Here is a 20030-nt window from a genome sequence, read left to right as displayed (position 1 = left end):
TACAGGTCTACAATTTAAAAAAAAAAATTTCATGAAAAACAATGGATCACTTTTGGTACAGAAATCTAGACCTCAGTGTAACTCTCAGGTGGTTAGGTTATATTTCTTAAATGTAACAGATTACAAAATTAATTAACTTGAAAAAAATGTTAATTGTTCCACAGATTGGGGGTGCTGTAAGTGCTAATAAATCTTTAATAAAGGTAACAGAGTAAGAAAGCTTTTTATTATTGCATTTACCAGAGACATGTAGGCCCTCTGGAGTCCTAATTTGCAAAATGCAATCATAATAATTGCAGCATAGTACAGGACTAAAGTGTATCTGTCTTACCTTTCATCCAGTTTACTGTAAAAATAATACAGTGACAGAGAAAGTAGAGAGAAAACATAAGAAGGGGTATTTTAATAAATCTTTATACACAAGCTGGCTTAGGATTTCCCAACCTTTGTGAATTTATGACACTAATAATGCTACATATCTGCTTTGGAACCCCATGAACTTACCACTGTTTATTTACCCCAAATGATGTTCGTTTACGCTGTTCATTTTGTAGCCCTTTATTATTCCCAAAACTCCCTCTGAGGTCACAAACCATATTGTTATCAGTCAAGCTAAACTAATTAAATTCATTTGTCAAGAGCTCCCAATCAAACATGAAATTGCTGCTTTTCTATTGATGAAATGTACACAATTAACTGCTGCAGCACTAATTTTGAAAAAAAAAATGAACTAAGAGAAAGTTAGAAATTTTTAATCTAAAAATTAAAGATTTCTTAATGCCATGCCAACTATTAAGGTTTTAAAAAGCTTGTGTTGACTGGTTTTGATGAACAAGTGCAGTGTACTTTAAAAAAAAACAGTTTGAGATGCCTCTGAGATCATTCAGAATTTATTGTAGGTGCATTAGATTTTCTTCAAGCTGCATTTGAATTTGCGTAGACTTGTATAGAAAAGAAGCAGTTATTAAACAAAAGCGTGTTGACATTGCCCCTAAAAATGCTGAAGTATATTTACTAAAGTCAGTAGTAAATTAAATACACATAATTGTACACAACATACTCAATGCAACAATCCTTGGCATGGTAGTTTTTTCAGAAAATAAAATAGAATTAAATCTATGTTTATTGTCATACATTTAAAGCTGAATTCTTATGTGTAATTCTTACACTTTTCAGTGTTTTGGATTATATCCCCCGAATAGACAAATTTATAGATGTGTAGTCCTGCACAATCTTTGTATCATCTTAAAATCACATGAGAAAACTACTCTTTTCATCAACTTGTTATCCTGATGGTCACCAAGAAATTTTCAAAGTTCATTCCTACAGAAGAAGGAAATAAATATGTTTGTCACAATTTTTTTAACATTTTATTAAATTGATTGTTCTTTTCCTGTATTAATCTTGTGTCGACATATTGCGTGTTTCTAAAGAACCAAACCCATGTTCTGCTCAAAAAAGTAATCTATTATCCCTGTCATGAAACACTAATCAGCCTAACAATATGTTTAAGGGAACAGACCAATGCAAGCACAAGCAATTCATACAAAGGAATATAAAAGAAGAAGTCTAAACATTTAGGAACAGCGCTGAACACAACCCAACTGTCTAAAGGGTGAATACTTATTGTTAAAAAGCACTAAAATTATATATATAAGTTTTATGCTTAGAAAGCTCATCATTTTTATTTAGCATTAATTATAATATTTAATTAAATGAATCTGCCCTGAAGTAATCAAAGGTAGGAATATGACTTTGAGCAAAAGTATTTCTCCTAATGCATGGTCTTTGAATCAGTACAACACTTAACACTGACAGAACATACGGTAGTGGTTTGAAAATGTGTTCTATAAGAATAAATAAAAACTCGGTGAAATAAACAAAGTAAACGTTTAATTCTCAACTTGGAGACAATGAAGAGTTTTCTTCAGAAATAATGCAAGCATCAGATTTCTTTTAAAATATTTTACATAAACTAAATATAATATACATATAATACATATGCAGGGAGCAATGATATGTAGGTACAATGACAACCAAATTTTAGCTTTTTCCAGTTGAGATATGTCAGAATGATGACAATGATCTCTGCTAAATATTACTGCATTGTATGTTTAAAGAAAGTTTTATATAAATTCTCTTACAGTGGCCATTGTCTCTTTTTGTCTGTAAGAGGAACATACATCACACCCATTAAGCGAACTTTTGTGATGTTCCCATCGCTATCCTTATCATACTGCTCTAAGTACTGACTTCCACCTTCTGGACCCACAGGTAAGACCAGTCTTCCTCCTGGCTTCAACTCATTCAGTAGCTGCCAAACATAAAACAACAATGAACTGCAACTAAAAATATATTAGATTAGATTCATAATGCTAGGCAAGTGTAGCAACATTCTTCTTTTCTTTTACATTAACCAGGACATACATCTCTAAACATATTTTTTTTTTTACAAATGTACTATTACTACCCTTGGCTTGAAGTATAGCATTTTAGGTTGTGTGTTTTCTTCAAGTATAAAGCAAAAAAACTTCAGTGTAAACACAGTGTTCTATAAGTCCTAAACAACACAGACAATGGCTGGACCAGAATTAAACTGCAACAATGCCACTGACAATGTCTCACTGGTATGCATGCAGGAATTGTAACCAGTGCTTTGGATTTTCTTTGATGGTATCTTGTTCCACTCATCTGGTGCATTTACCCTGTTGCTTTCTTGGATGCCTCATCCAGGGCAACTATTCTGCATATTTGGTGGAATTTTCCGATAACTCAAAAACAGTGTCTGGTAATACACCAGGTACACTACTTACTACTAACACTTCTATCACTATAAATCACTGCATACCAATGAGTAATCTGACACCAAGGGATTTCACAAAATTCACTATTGCCATAATGAGATATGTTCCGGCTGATACCAAGTGTCGCTGACTGGATATCTGACCACTCAATTCTTCCATGAAACCAATAGGCAAACCCGTCCACTTTGACCAGCCCTTCATCTCATGCTTCTCTGATTATTTCTCCATAGTTGTTATGTAGTGGGATTGATGCCATGACTTTTCATATTGGAATACATGATGAATAATAAATGTCACATACTATATACTAAATAAAAAAAATCATTAATTTTTTTTTATGATTGCAGACATCCACCATCTTTATGAAGCCAGCTTGCCATCATCTTCTATATGCTGCTGAGCACATTGTGCCTTTGTACTAATCAAGACACTAATAGTCTGACAAAGCACTTTCTAACAACCACTAGCTATTTTTTAGTTTAAAAAATGGGGGGCATTTCTATTGGAAAGAAACCAGCAACCAATAGGAGCATTCCCTAATATAGCCAAATCAGGGTAACAAAACAAAAAATATATACTTACTGCCTGTGGTATCTTAGCAGCTGCTGCACCTACATGAATTGCATCAAATGGGCCTCCCTCAGGATAGCCAAATCTACCATCACCCACTAGAAGGATACAAAATAAATGTCACATAGCTTTTAGGTTTAAAATATTACACCAATTACACTAGAGCCTATGTCCAGAACCCCAAACCACCTTCTTTACAATGAAAATTGCTGATGTTGCCCTAGAGCAAAATATTGGATATGTTACATCCAAACTCTTTTTTTGTTAAACAATCCTCCCCAAGGCAGTAATATAAACTGTAATGATATATATAATGAAACTATTATTTATTACTTTGATAATTTCCTCAAACTGATTGGTAAACAGGAAGGCTTGTCTGCTATAATCATCTCCAAACAGATATGAAATGATGTGAAAGAGCCCACAATTTAGAGTAACAAACAAAGCCAACACATATCAGGGGCCAAAAAGCCCACCTCTCCCATTCATCAAGGCTTAATAATAGTAATGTATAGATGCTAAAGTCAGTACCTTTCAGGTTACCTGAAAACTTATTTTTAAAAATCCTGTCTTTCAAAAGATACTAGTAGTACTGTCATAAAAACTCACCAACAAACTTAATACGCCCAGAGCTCAGTAATGTTGGATCGTCCTTTTTGACATTCTCAGTTGAATCATGAACAAGTTGATCAATATGTTCAATGCCAATAACTTTTCCTGTGGGACCTACCTATGAAAAAATAAAAAAGAACATTTTTTAATGAGCCGTCATCCTGAAAACTGGATTGTTTTTATTATTCAACTGGATTGAGAAATTTCAGCACTGAAAACTTTCCATGCCAATGTGTGTCTCACGCTGCCATTTTAGGCATTTATTACTGTATCGGTAGAAGTAAAAAAAACATGAGGGTTGGGACAATAAAAATACAGATTGATGATCTGACAATGAGCCTGATTTATTAAAGCTCTCCAAGAATGGAGAAGATACACTTTAATCATCAGTGAACCCAAGTGATCCAGCAAACCTGGAATAGACAGACCTAGAATATGTCCAGAACTGACAATATTTGCTAACAAATAGCAAATTACTTTAAAAAAAATTAACTCCAGGTTTGCTCCATTACCCAGGTTCACTGATGAAAGTGTATCCTCTCCAGCTTTGGAGAGCTTTAATAAATCAGGCCCAATGTTCCAGCTTTTACACTTAGCTTTGCCTTTTATGATGCAAGTGGTGTGAATAATATCCTTACATTAAATATTTTAATAATAAAATAGAATCCAAAATACAGCTGTATTTCCATTTAAAACTAATTTCAATCTAATCCTCTACACTTCAAAATCACTTACTCCTATCCAAACATTTAACATTAGAGCAGAACCATACTTCCACAATTATAAAATGCAATCTGGCAGGATTCTTATTGAAGAATGCTAAGCTGTGAATTGGAAAGGCTGCCGGGGCTTCTGTCCCAGCCAATCAATTTTGTAAAAAAAAGAAAGTCTTTAATTGATATTTAGATATTGTCCCATTGTTAAAAGAGGATAAATTATAGTGGAAGTCCATCAGTCGGTTGTATTTTGAATATTATTTTAAATTATATTTTATTTACACAAAAAAAAAAATTAAAAGAGAAAAAAAAGAGAAGACTCAGACAATACATAGAAAGGTGGGAAGTAAGGGTAATGGGAATGGAAGGTGTTCGGCTGTGATGAGATTAAGAAAAGTTTCTTTTTTACTTATCATTCATAGTTTTGATTTAAATAGTTATTATTGACCAAAATCAGATGGTAAATAATGTGTAATCCAAGGTTCCCATATTTTATGAAATTTATCATGTTTCTCATCTTTCAGTAAAATGAAAGCCTACAATGTAAAATAAATTTCCATGCAAAAAAAATGTAACGCTTTATGCATGGAAATTAGGACGGAATTAGAACGCTAGGGGGGGTTAAACTGAATTTGAATGTAAATAAGACACTATCCATTCCAAAGAAAGATACCTGTACCTGATTTTGAATTTGTTCTCGTCTCTGCAGTCTCCCAACAAATATTAGACCAATACCCACATAAGGTGTGCATTTTCACAGACTAAATTATCAATTTGTTAAACAATCGCTCACCTATAGATGTAATTTTTTTTAATATTATATATAAAAAGTCTTGCTAACCATTCTAGCAAAGCAGGCAGTGAGATATCCACTTCCAGAGCCGACGTCCAGTGCCTTAGCTCCATCGATCAATTTATCTTCCAATACCTCCAGGGCATGTGCGTGCTGGAAAACACAGGAATACCACCAGAGAAAGAATATGATTTTATGTCTAGCTAAAATATTTTATAGTTGCTAAACTCTGTATATTTATAAAGTATTCATCCTTTTTTTTTATTTACCATTGAATTAAATATGTAAAAACAGATAAAACTACTACTTACTTGGCCTTTATAGCATGGTGATGGACTGAACGCCTCTTACCATGCTGGCCAGTGAGAAGAATGTTACCCATACAGACAGTAAAAAAAAACATTGGTTTCACTTCAACAGCTCTTTGCTCGAGGAGACCTAGGGTCTTACTGGGGAATATTTATTTACAATTGGGTGTTCATGACAGTATAAGTTATTATTCACAAATAGTTTAAATTCTTCACATAAAGAAAAAAAAGCTCTATCAGTTCCTAAACCCCTGGCTAATTACTAATGCTATATATATATATATATATATATATATATATATATATATATATACACACATACATACATACATATATACACACACACACACTGTACATACACACTAGCACATGATCTTTGATCCACTCTAACTTACAGAAATACTGGTTTTAATTTAAAATTTATGTGTGAAACAAATCCTGATTATACTGTATTAAACTACTTATTTTAATCACTCAAGGTAAAAATATAAAAATACATTGAACACTCACCATATGAGGTGCACTAATTGTCGCCCTGTATCCTGTGGGCAAGAAAAGATGGTCACAGTTAAAATCCATTAATTTAAACATTTATTCTGGAACAAATATTTAAAAAAAATAAGTAAAGGTGCAAAAGTGGACTCAAAAATTAAAATAGCAACTTCTAAAATATATTTATATTCCTAATATTGACTGATGTGAAATGTAAAATTTAGCGTTCATGAATGCATACATATGGTAGTAAGATATACATCTCAAAACAATAAAGAATGCCTTCACTTGACAATGGCCCCCTTGAATGTATTACCACACATTGCAGCAATGCCTACCACAGCATGATGCCATTCATTGTAGTAGTGCATTAGTGCTAAACTATGTGGGCTTGAAAAGAGAATCTTTCAGACAGATCTTCTACATTTGGCATCCCTGCTGCACTCCGTGGTTCCATCCACCAAACATTGTCAGAGTTGAGCAGGGAACATAAAAAACTCCCAAGTGATAGAGTCTCTTTGACTGATTGCCTAACCCTGCCAGGCTCTAAAAAAATAGAGATTAAACCTATGCCTAATAGAGATATTTCTGTTATAACTGTTTATACTATAAAGCTCTCATTTTCTTAAATTCATATTATATATATATATATATATATATATATATATATATATATATATATATATATATATACACATATACATAGAAACAATATCTTTATTAGTATCAAACAAAATGAAAATGTTTGTTTTTGACCAGACAAATTTTATGGAAAACCATTTCTTTGTGACTATGTTAAAAATTTAGCTTACAAATTTGTTTACCAGTCCTGATATTTTGCAGTATGAACTATTGGATAAGTATGTGAAACTGTTATTTTCAATAACACTTTAAAACAAACACATTATCATTGATAAAAGACACAGTGTCTAGTATTAAGGTGTACTACCTATACTCTGTGGAGAGTCCATATATGGGAAATTTTGGATATAATGTGCTCGGTCTGTTTCCATCAGAGCATCAAACACACGCTGAGACCGGATTACTCCATTTTCTAAAAGTAAAAAAAAAAAAACACATGTAACAAGAAGAAATGAATCCAATAATAAATACAGCACACAAAAAGAAGGATAGTAGTTATTTACACTGTATCTAGAGCACCTAGCTCTTACAATGCCTATTTTTTTTTTTTTTTTACTAAAGTTGACATGAAATTAAACATCTCTAAAGATAAAAGGTCAGTGAGGAGAGATGGAGCAACCAATACTAAGTAATACATTGGTCTTTCAGACCTTCCAGCATGGTGCTAAATTTTTGCAGCTGATAATAGAACTGTTTTCTCTTCCATAATAACAGCAATTATTATCAAAGGATACTCGACACTGCTCAAAAGCCTCTCTGATTCTCCCACACAGCTCTGGATGCTGGCTTTAGAAAGGAATTAATAGTATAGGTACCAGATACAGAATATCTAAAGCTGTTTTTAGAATGCATGGCGTTAGAGAAATAAACCTGGGCAGGATGTATTTTTTTTTGTTTAATCACTTCATATTAAATAGACTATAAAGCTGGCATCAGAGTATGATGAATGCATTTGAGCTCAAATGTTTTAAAAACAAATCTTGAAGATAGGTGATATATAATGATCGACTGTTTATTAGTGTACCTTTGCTGCATGTGGTTAGTCAAAACAATCAACTAATTGAACATTCTGCCTTTCAATACAGAAGAAACAATCTATCAGCATAAGGCTTCTGCATTCAAAGTAATGCACATGTCTGCCTAGCCCACTTTTATTAGTAAGCCAAGCATCTTAGAACCCTTTTTTTTTAAATTGCGTTTGGTATAGAAGAGACGTGAAAAACATAACTACTGTAGGATCTCTGCTGTGTTGAACATCGAAAATACTACTGTGTCCCAAGGTCTGTTCTAAGAAGTTCTTCACAGTCACCAATCAGGGTCCAGTTTGCCTGAATATTGAATGTCATATGTGCAACACCCAGAAGGGAGAGAGCGAGTTGTGCAATACAAACTCCAAGCAGCAGGTCTACCTAGGCCAAATGCAAAAAACTCTTTCAAATCATGTGCAATTCTTCTTTATGGACTATTAACCATTAATCAATTGGTTGTTTGTTTGGTGAGTGCAGAAGTTATCTGCCTATCCTGCAGGGAACCCAATTCTGTGATAAGTCTTGTACAGTATGCAGTAATTTTCAAAGTATTATCTATCTAGAATTCAGGAACTTCAGAACATTTCCCTCACATGCTACCGTGATAAGGAAGAGGGATGTTTGGTAGAATGAAAGAACTCTTTTTATAAATGAAAACATTTCAGAATTAACCACCTGGGCGTTACACTGATGTCTAGATTTCTGTACCAAAAGCGGTACACTGTTTTTCATGAATTTTTTTTTTTAAATTGTAGACCTGTAAGTTACAGAAATCTGTCCGAACAAGGGTCTAGTAGATATCATGAATATAAAAAAAGTTTGAAACACACAATCATGTAAAAAAAAAAATGTACTTTTAATAAAATCCTATCCTATTTTTTTTGCATAGAAATTTTTGTTTATATTGTGGGCTTGTAATTCTTAGGATTAACTCCCAGGTATGATAATTATATTTATTATATTATAATCATAAATTATAATATAATACATAATTATAAATAATAATTAAAAAAAAATAATGAAATAATAGACAACAATGTAATCTAAAAATAAAATATAAAATTAAAAATGTACTTTTATTTTTATTTCATGTTGTGTGGTGTTTTTGTACTGTAAAAACTATTTAAAAGCAGATTACATTGTAATCTGCTTTTAAATTTCCCTCCCTGACACACCCCCATACATCACCAATCACATCACCCGGAAGATGACTCATCCTCCGGAGTGATGAGTGATGTGAGGGGGGGATTTCCCTGCCTGCTCACAGAGACAGAGACGCTGCTGCTGCTGCTTGCATCTATAGAGAGATGCAAAGCACAATGTAGGATTTCTGCATTGTGCTTCACATCTCACTGCAGATGCCAGCAGCAATAGCAAATTTTTTATTGCTGCTGGAGGAGCTGTGGGGACAGGGTAAGTATTTTCTTTCAGTTGTAATCCGATTGTCATACAATGTATGACAATCGGATTGCAATATAACGTTTGTTTACATTTTTAACCACCTGGTGAGAAAAGTTCGGGTTTAACACTTTTTTTTTAAAAACACAAGTGTTTTTACCCGAACATGGTCGGGCTTAACGTCCAGGTGGTTAAAGTTAAAAATTGTTTATGTACTTGCAAATCTGGAATCCTATGCTTTATACAATTAATAGAATCTATTTGTAATCTTGCCTAGTTGGTTTATTAGCACTAGTGTAGTGTAATGAACTGGTGCTACCATATGAAGGAAGTGATATATTATTTCCTTAACAGAAAGTACAGGAACAGATCACTTTTAATTTAATTCTTTACCAGTAACTGGTACGGAATGAGTGCAGGTTTTATCTTTACACTTAATCTCCCTCTCTTCTGTGTTTATCACTTGTTATTTATTTTAAAAGATTCAGCCATCATATTCAAGGAGACAGTAAAACACTGGGCTGGACTGGAATGAGTCACAGGGCCTGATTTATTAAAGCTCTCCAAGACTAAAGAAGATAGACATTGGGCCTGATTTATTTAAGCTCTCCAAGGCTGGAGAGAATACAATTTAATCAGTGAAGTTGGGTGATGCAGCAAACCTGGAATGGATTTCTTCAAGTCATTTGCTATTTGTTAGCAATATTTTTGAATCCTGGACCAGAACTCTTCCAGGTTTCCTGGATCACCCAGCTTCACTGATGGAAGTATATTCTTCCCAGCCTTGGAGAGCTTTAATAAATCAGGCCCTATTGTGGGTGTACCTGGGTGATCCAGTAAACCTGGAATAGATTTCCTAAAAATCATTTGCTAATAGATGGCAAATGTTTTTTTTTCCTGGGACCAGATCCATTTCAGGTTTGCTGAATCACAGATAATAGTCTATCTTCTCCAGTCTTGGAGAGCTTTCATAAATAGGCCCATACTGTGCAATAGTGTTCAATGCCCATTTTTGCAAATGAAACTCAATGACATACAAAGATTAAGGTGTTAAAGGTCTACAACTGAGCATAGCTGTAGCAAGGAGCTTGCTGAGAATACAACATTGCCTAGCAGCAGATGGGTATCTATTGAGGGATATATAAATTTGCAAGTATGCATGCATGCACTATTTTTTAAATTGCAGTTAGAGTATGCCTAAAAATTATTGGATGCAAATTCAGATGGGCTTTCTTTGTTACTGTATAACATTAGCAGTTTATTGGCTGACTGGCTCATATTTGTAAAATCAGTGGGTTGATATAATTATATATCATTTTTAACAAGTTACTAATAATTTACTGAGATCCTCAGGTACATGTTTTTTTAATTCATCCATCAAATTCAGGAGATCTATATTTGGCACCGCAGTTACTGGCTAAGAACAGAACACATTCAGATCTTCAATTATTTTCCAAATTGCTCCTACTTTTGTTATTCAAACAAACATAGACTTACTTCTTAGATTGTTAATAAGATCACTGTGTGTTTTTCCACTTGATGTCCAAGCCATGGCTCTTGCAAACAGAAGTCCAAAAGGCAATGTTATTGTGGCCAGCCGTATGAAACCGCTCATGGCACAGGACCAGCGAGATGATCCACAGCCTGCTCTGTCAGTCAGAAGGAACACATGAGCAGTGTCAGATTACTGAGGCTGGAGAGAGAAGTTTAGATATACAAGCTGAAAAGTCCTATCAAAAATATGTGCATTAATAAGCCTTTTATTTACTATTTTTAAACATGTATAATTTTACTAACCCCTAAAACTGCTTTCTGTAATCATAAGCATAAACATTCAAATCTCTGTGGAAATGTTGGTAAATCCCAGGGTAAAAGCTAATATATAAATCGTAGTATAATCAGCACTGTATTAACTTTAAAGTATCACTCAAGTTTTTTAAGTAAAATACAATCCCATATACAGAGCCTGATTAACAGCAAACAAGGCAGAATACAACTTTGGGTACCCTTTCAATGCTGCACACACAAACACACACACACAGATAAATAAAAGAGCAATGATGGGACTAAAAAAATGCACAGAAATGCACAGTGTTTTGCTCTCCTCTGAATACAGCAAAAATAAATACCAATGTTATTAATTGAAACAAAACGCATCAGGCAACCTCTTCCATAATCAGGTAACTGCTCCCTTTGCTTCAGTAAGCAAAAGGAACACATTTATTAGTTAATTGCTGGTTATAATATATAACTCAGCATGGTAAAATAAAAACAAGTTAAGTCGTAATAGAATTCCCCCATATAAATAGACTGTTAGAAAGAGGCCCTGTCACTATAGCTTTCTCTTTTGAACAGGATGTGCTGTGCTATGTTTGCATCCCTTAAGCTAGGTACACACTTCCAATAATTATCGAACGAACGATTATGACCGACCAACAGTTATGCAAGATTATATTTGAACGATCGTACTGTGCACAACTCTGTACTCGCTGTAATGATACGATCGTTTAAATATAATCCACCAATAGTGTAGACACGTTAGATACAATTGTTTGAACGATGCAAGGAGTGACATGTAAAGGAGAAAGTGTATTGCAGAAACATGCACGATCACTGAACGACCGTACACACGATGGATAGCGAACAATCATCGGCCAATCAGATCCGCCGTAACGGTCGTTCATTTGCAATGACAATGCTCGTTCGTCCGCGTTGCTGGTCCCTTTTTTGTGAGCGATTTTCAGCCAATTGGACGTTCGTTTCCAAAGATAATTATTGGAAGTGTGTACGCAGCTTTAAGTGGTTGATAAACCTTGAAAGACAACTCGAGATAAATGTTGAAGGCGATGCCATAAATTAAACTTGTAATCAGTGCAGACGCCTGAGAAAAACACAAACAGAAAATTAGATATTTTGGGCATTTTGTATATCCACACGTAGAACCATATCGAAATAGATCTACATTTTGATTTTTTTTTTCAGTTTTAACAAAAATGTATAGCTGCAGATTGGAATAACAAAGTAATCATAGAAAAAATATAAATGTCTATCAATTATGTGTTATAATAATTTGTAGCAAAACTTGTTTTTTTATATACAGGTTGATAATCTGGATCCTTCAGTTTCCGGGCATGAATTTCTGATTGCATTCTCAATACAGGGACTGCAGTACACTGTTTGGCCACTAGTGTATTCATGGCGCACATCTGCAGAAACAGCTGTTTAGGTTTTGCTTGCTAAACTAAATACACATTGAGACGCCCCTGCTGCCTGCTCCCTGGAACTGTGCCAGATGTCTGCGGTGCTGCGAGAGGAAGGCTGGCCTGTGTGTGGAGGTAAGTATAAAAAAAAATCTGGAATTTTCAAAAATTTTTAATTTTCAAGCTGTACAAGTAAATTATGTCAAACATCTAAAAGAATGAGCTTCTAACTTTCTTTAACTCATAATTAGTTTGGCTTGACCACAAAGTATCCCTACTGCACTGAAATGCAGTGTTATCTCTGCTGCACAGCAATCATTGGTGGACTACATAAAATGTTTTATGAACATGATAGGATGTGGAGTTATTTTTCTGTACTTGCAGTGTTTATTTTTTTAACAGGATAAATGTTAAACTGTTAGAGATTAGTAAAAAAAATATGTTTCTTTCATTTTGAACAGACATAAACTATAAAGTACATGGTCATTTAAAAAACCCACACCCCTCTCCGTGCACAGGCCATCCAAAGGTCTGGGCAGCTGCACAATGCACTTTTTAGAATTTCCCTTAGCCCCTTTTCATGTGACTGGGGAGTTACCATGGTAAATGACACTTCAAGCAGAAGGTGAGCTCTCCCAAGCATGCATCAGAGGTGCACAGCCTACTGGGCACTGATGCTATAAGATGGTGGCACCCAAAAAAGTTGGAGGGATTTGCCCCATATGGATGGGAAATGGCACACAAAATTATTATGGTACATATTTAAAAGTCAACAAAATCAATGTTAAAAGAAAAAAAGTGCCACGGTACCTTATAAAATGTATGCAATCAGAAAAAATGCTGCAATATTTGAGCTGCTCTTTTGTATTGTGTAGGAGTTAGAGACTAGATACAGAGAGCAATAACGCAGGTGCATTCAGATCACTTGGGGCCTTTATATTTCCAATATTGGAAAACCAAAATGAAAATGGATAATTCTACAGGAAAACTAATGGAAGACAACTGTGCAGGCATAATACCTATTGAACACAATAGAAAGCCACAGCCTTCTTTTGTTCTTTTTATTATTATAATATATCACTAGCACAATGAACAAATTTTATCTAGTTCTCACTGATGTTGAAGACACAATTATAAGGTTAGACAGTAGTTTACCTTATGACAGGCAAGGGAACAGCATCATGTACAATCCACAGTCAGAATGGCTGCAATGTCCTCTGTAATCTTTCACACCAAGACGTTCAGCAAAGGCTCAAGAGACATATGCACATAAACAAGCTCTGAACATCCTCTTGGGTCCCCTAGCACTCAGTAGGATCTCCTGTTATGATTTCCACAGTATGCTCAAAGTTATACTATGTGACCTTTATTTAGAGTGTAATAAAGGAGGAAACAAATGGCATTTGAGCTGAACAGATTTCAAGTACCTAAAGGAGTCATAAGTATATTACAGTAAATCTGTAGACAACTGCCTTTCGTTAAGACCCATGGGGTTGTTTACAATTGGTAGTTTTAAATGTTAACCGTGTTATAAGAGGTCCATTAAATGTTTTGCTTATGTTTAAGATGCTTACTGCAGTTATGCTTTCATGTTTTAGTGTCCACACTCCCATGAGCCGCAGTTTTCTCCCACTGGAAAATGGCATCCAGCACAATCCCTATAAAATAGGTAGGGAGGAGAAGCACTGGTACATTGGACATAAATCCTTTCAAACAGAACCCCAGTAGAGCCAACAACCCTAGCTAATGGCTTTTACATGGCAAAATCTATTAGTTAAAAAGCTTGTATAATTATATGGATGAAAATGTAATTTCATGTAAGCATAAATGCAGTGTCTTTTCTAAGTCTATTTCAATATACATGGTAAACTTATTCTTATGGGTCATTTTAAAAGCTAGTGAAAAACAGTGAAAAAGTGGCGGCATGCATATTTTTTTTTTAAGAATGATTTATAGTTTAAGCTACAGTTTAATGTAGCCTTTTGCTGCATTCTATTACCAACCTTGCAAGTTTGTATTGTACTGGGACAGATCAGATGGCTCCTGGGGTTGGCAAGTGAAGTTGAAGTCACAAGGAATGTTAGACTTTGGCTGCAGAGAAGGTTAGAGTGAGAAAGGGCTTGAGGTAGGTACACACATCAGATAATTGTCACCCGAGATGAACAGTCATGCTCATCTTTGGTGAAAATCTAGAATGTATACACAAAGCCTTCCTGTTCATTTCTTCTACATGAGGAGAACTATGACATCCTCCACTTGCATGCTAACTCCTTCTATACCACTGCGTCTCACCCTACTGACACTACCTGACTCCTCCTAGGACCGCTAACACAAATCAGTGACCGCAGAAAAGGAAGAACAAGTTGCCTGCAATGTGAGTGTGTGGGTAGGGGAACGGGGGGTTTTGCAGAGACACTGAAACTTTGAAAAGCAGGGGCGAGGTGAAAGTATCTCTTTAAATCAATTCCCATACTCAGAGTAGGACAGTTTTGCTAATGAACCCGTGTGCAAGACCAAAGCATGGTTGTCCCATTTAACTACTAGCCAAGTAAAAACACTTATTCACTGTGTATTGCTAAACAACTAGACAAAAGTGAGCCATGTCAAAGGGGATCCAGCAGCTATACATCCCTAATTCAGCAAAGTCCAGAGGCCCCAAGTGCATTTACACAAATGGTTTATCCAATGTTCAAAAAACTGCATGCATTAACATGCTACCATGTTCCACACAATGGGCCTGATTAGAGCTATCCAATGCTGGAGAAGATAGACTATCATGGGAGAACCTGGGTAATCCAAAAACATGGAATAGATCAACTCCAGAATTGATTACATTTGTCAGCTACTAGTAAATAATTTTTAGGAAATCCATTCCAGGGTTTCTGAAATACCCAGGTTCTCCTATGATAGTCCATCTTGTCTGTTCTTGGAGATCTTTAAAAAAAGAAATGTGCATTACTTCTCAGAATCCTGATATTTTCACTTAATATGGCAGTTATCAGATTATGTTGTTAAAATGTATCTAAACCCAAAAACTAAATTTTTACATACTGTTGCCTACAAGCCTTTGGAGGAGGTGGCAGTCATTTACCCCATTTGTATTTACCTACAAATTCTGTAACTAACACACTTCCTGTCCCTCGGTGGCTACTCTCATTAATTCCACTGTATCAATGAAGAATGAAGGCAGCCATGACTGTAACCTAGGCTTGACTTAACTCTATTCACCTCTACCACATGGGGGTAGAGGGAGTAGTAGTTAACAGAAGGAAGATAACATTGTGCCTTTCATTGCACATACAGTGACAAGAACACCGCATTTCTAGGACAATTAACATATATTTCTGTACTTGCCAAACATGCTTTCAGGGTGAAAAATGTTTTTTTTTATTTTTGTTTTTAGGGATTTACATATTCTTTAAAATCAGGAGATTTACCCATACAGGATATGGTGAGGATCAGAGGATAATTACAATATCATCAAAAAATGTGTTGGACTGTCATTACATTTCTTACATCACATTACTTATGTATTTACTCTTTAAAACAACCAAAAAATTGCAAATAAACAATAAAAAGTATAAAAAAGTATTGCATTTTCTTCACCTTAAGATAAGATTCACTTTGTCAACATCATTTTCACCAGTATGTAAAAAAAGGCAAAGTGTTATATTTAGTGATCAATAAAACAAAAGAAAATACACATTCACTTTTAAAAATCTTAGCGTGATGACACCACACATCAATAGCAAAGAGAACATCAGACCCTGAACATCAGGATTATATAAACACGTTCCCCCTGCATACTTCCTAAAGATGTTCTTATAACTGCAAGATTATCTGTGTACTTAATTTTCATTTTAGGGTTTTAAAACTGGTACATTGAGAGATTCTTTACTTTCAGTGTGATCAATTTACATTTATTTTGCATTTATGGATGCAGTACATCAAAAAGTGAACAGTTTCCGAAAGGTATACTGACTCTTTCACATGACTATACATATCACTTGTAAACAGTAAATATTGTATGTGTTATACTTTATAACAGCCTCAGAACCTCTTTCCAAAGAAAAACGTGTAATCTTTGCACACCTTCCATACTTTTGCAAGAAGCTACAAAGGCAATCACTCTGCATTATTAGTACAGAAAATGTATGCATCAAGACAACCCACTTTTTTTTTGTGGGCTCACTCTACAAATGCCCAGAGATTCCTGGATTTGCTTTCTACAAAAAACCCACCTAAAGAGAAGTCTTTCTTCCTTTCCTTGAGTGTACAAAGCAATGTTGATATTAGAGAACTTCAAAGCTTTTTACATTTGCATGCACTGGTGAGACTGTTCCTTGCTACTACACATTTCTGACAGATTTTTACTACATCCTTTACTAATGCCACACACATCCCCTTACATAGAGGCTATAAATTGGTACAATGCACCTAATTGTCACTTTCAATGCGACAAGATACAGAAAAAAAATATTTTGAATATAAAATATAAGATCCAGCTGTTTCAACCCCACCCTGTCCAGCACAGTACAAAGGTGGTGGTGGTGGGGGGGGGGGATAATTTTATCATTTGGACAGCCAAAACAAATATTGGTGCTTAACCGTCCTCATGTCTTTCTTGGTAGTACATAGCTCTTTATCGGCTGTGGATGTATTTAGTAGGTCTGGATCTTTCTAATTATCAGGTTAGAACCTGGATGTTCTATACATCTGAACTCTGCAGTTGAGTTGTCTATCATATATCATAATTACTAATTGATATATATAAGCTTATTCTCTATTTGTTTTTGAGATGTAGGGTTTGTATGAGATCTTTCCTATTTATATGTTACCATATGTAAACCTGCTTACTAGTATAATATTTAATTGTTCATACAGACCTGTTAGGGGAGTCCTACTAATCACCATCAAGTTCCCCCATCATTTTTTCTTTATAATCATTTTCACATGGAATGTACCTAAAACTAAATCTCCTTTTATGCACGCATTTTTTTTTCTATATGATGTTCAAATGTGGTGACCCGTAGTGCGGCTTGCTGTTCCCTGGCAAAGATGCCTAATACAGATGCCACATTTCTATGCTGGACAATTTTATTAAAAGTAGAGTATGAAAAATAAGCATAGAGTTAGAGTTGTTGCCTGCCAGGACCACTGAGAATTTCTGTTAAAATGTATCTATACTAATATATCTATAAAAACTGATAAAATAGTAGCCTATTCCACTGAAGTGTTTCCTTATCCTACACCGCTGGTGTTTCTTTCTCCTTTACTGTTTAAAAAGAGATCCCGTCAGGGCTAGGCTCAACCACAATTACCTATACTGTAGCGACACTTCTTGAGTGTCTTCCTAAGCTGGAGTGTTGTTGTCACCTTAGGATGGGTCCTCTTACTGTGGGCAGTGCCAGGTATGGGTGTTTATAGAGTTGGTACTATAAGCTATTATTACCATTACGGTTTACTTATAATTCTGAGACATATAAAGTAAAGTTGTGCCGTTAAGTGTTGGCATGCTGTCATATGGCAATATAAAGCAAATTTAAACAGAACTAAACTCACCATGCCTTGCACCATTACCGATGCAGGGATTTTCACCCATTCCTTTTCAGTGCGAGATCTTTGGCTATTCGGTTGGTTAGAAGGAAATGACATAACTCTCGCGCATGTGCATGGAATTTTATTCAGTCCTTGCACCCAGATATGTCAGGATCTTTCATCAAAAGTTTGAAACCAGGAAAGTAAGTTTGTTTTATTACAGAAGAGACATAGACTGTCCCTGCAGCATGCCGGCCATTTTTAGGTTTAGTTCCACCTTATTACACATACAGAGTGTATTGGGTTGTGTGCATAGCTAAAAGACTTGTACACCCATGTAGCCACTATTTATATATTATATTACCCTGTTGAGGTTTTTTTCTTTGTACTTGCATTGTAAATTCTGCCAGTATTAGGCTCATCCATAACTATAGTGACAACACTCTCAGAATGTTTTCCTAAACCAGAGCGGTGTTGTCACCCTAAGATGCACACTTTGCAGGGCTGATTTTGTATTTATTTATTTTTTGGCACAATGAGCTTTCAAGCTGTAAATGCTGGCATGTTGTAAAATGACTTTATAACTCATAATGCCAATTTTTTAACAGGTACAGTGTCAGTGGCACCCACATGCTTGGCACAGGGAAATAAAATTACCAATTACATACAGCATTAGGGCACTTATTTCATTGAAGGTTAAAACAGGTTGCTATTGACAACAACACCACTTTGAAGCTAACATTATTTTCCCCAGTTTTAATAATTCACCATTTTCGTGTTAATTCCAACAACAGCCATTTAATACCCTCCATGTCTTTATTACCAGGCAGGTATGTACCCAATGTATATGTGTATGACCTCTTTGCTTCGCACTTCCGGCCTAAGCTCTCCTTTGCACTGGCACTACACTCACCTGAACGCACACATTGGTCTTCACGACAGCCGTATGTAAAGCAACAAACGCACTTGGCAAGTTACTATGACAAACAATTGAGACCAGCTCCTTTCCAATTCGAAATGCTTCATTGGCTTATTCTGTGATGACTGACGTTTTATTAGACCTATTGCAATCCAGTATGGTGTGGGCTGGAAGCGCAGGCTGGACACGCCCATAGAAGGGCGGAAGTGTTATAGACGGAACAAAGGAAGAGGTGAGTAGTGGCTGTGCTGTGATGGCTGGATGTGTTATTAAAGCCTCTGGCTCGTAGGATCTGCAATGTACTTTCAGTCCGTTTATTACAGTAAATATGCAGACACGTGCATTATGAGCCAGTGGTTGTTTACTATTAGTACTTTAAATGTTTATTATGATACCAAGAGATCCATTAAAGCAGAGCTAAACCTAACAATGGGAATAACCCCTTACTTTAATACATTGCAATCAAAAGGGGCAGATAATGGCCCTTCTGGAAAAAAAACCTGCATGTTCACATTTTGCTCACCAGATCCCATCTTTTTTTTCTAATCTTGATTGGCTAGGCTGGGATGATGGTACTCCCACACATGGGGATACCCCCAACATATGCCTGTGCGTATTTTGTAAAGAATATTGAGAATAGGCAGATAAGTTTTATTGCAGAGGGGACATTGCCTGGCCAATGCATTGCAATAATGAACCTGACTGACTGTAATTTGTGTCTTTCAAACATTGCAAACAGGCAGGTTCTTTATTGCAGAAAGGGCAGGCCAATAAAACAAACATTGTTGGAATTTTCTATTGAACGTTTACTGAGCTGTACATATGCAGCTCAGTATACCATCTTGGCACAAGTTACGTGATCATGGCCTGGCCACTGAACAATAGGGACAGCTGAGAAGGACAGAGAGACCATGTCCTTCCAAATCAGGGACAGTTGGGAGATATGAAGGTGCTTGCAAGATCATACAACCAATTCCTACAATGATAAAAGTGAGTACTAGTGCATGGCA

At 35.4% G+C, this 20030-nt stretch overlaps 2 protein-coding genes across 8 annotated transcripts in view; one reads left to right on the top strand and one right to left on the bottom strand.

Annotated features, from left to right (window-relative positions):
- The window catches only part of CCDC32 (coiled-coil domain containing 32), a 45664-nt gene that overhangs the window by 16021 nt on the left and 9613 nt on the right, over positions 1–20030 (top strand). The window contains exon 2 of one of the 2 annotated variants that reach the window (XM_072428247.1): positions 12464–12698. The exons of the other annotated variant lie outside the window; for it this stretch is intronic. The gene's annotated coding sequence lies outside the window, so the exon portion shown is untranslated. The remainder of the gene's footprint in view (positions 1–12463; positions 12699–20030) is intronic. 2 annotated transcript variants of the gene reach the window in all.
- On the bottom strand, positions 875–19144 carry PCMT1 (protein-L-isoaspartate (D-aspartate) O-methyltransferase). Of its 6 annotated transcripts, XM_072428243.1 has the most exons (10): positions 16170–18944; positions 14567–14654; positions 10861–11012; positions 7245–7349; positions 6314–6345; positions 5544–5648; positions 3984–4104; positions 3387–3472; positions 2145–2314; positions 875–1323 (listed from the first exon to the last, which is right to left on the bottom strand). In XM_072428243.1, the coding sequence occupies exons 3-10, from the start codon at positions 10976–10978 to the stop codon at positions 1311–1313; spliced, it is 750 nt and encodes a 249-aa protein (XP_072284344.1). In that variant the 5' UTR covers positions 10979–11012; positions 14567–14654; positions 16170–18944; the 3' UTR covers positions 875–1310. The 6 variants fall into 6 exon arrangements, with proteins under 6 accessions (XP_072284344.1, XP_072284341.1, XP_072284342.1 ...); XM_072428240.1 differs by lacking the exons at positions 14567–14654; positions 16170–18944 and adding an exon at positions 19015–19144; XM_072428241.1 differs by lacking the exons at positions 14567–14654; positions 16170–18944 and adding an exon at positions 19015–19130 and having other exon boundaries at positions 10861–11056.

The sequence above is a fragment of the Pyxicephalus adspersus genome, chromosome 12, assembly GCF_032062135.1.
Source record: "Pyxicephalus adspersus chromosome 12, UCB_Pads_2.0, whole genome shotgun sequence".
NCBI lineage: Eukaryota > Metazoa > Chordata > Amphibia > Anura > Pyxicephalidae > Pyxicephalus > Pyxicephalus adspersus.
The sequence above is the reverse complement of the archived record's forward strand: the minus strand, read 5'-3'. Positions and strand labels throughout refer to the sequence as shown.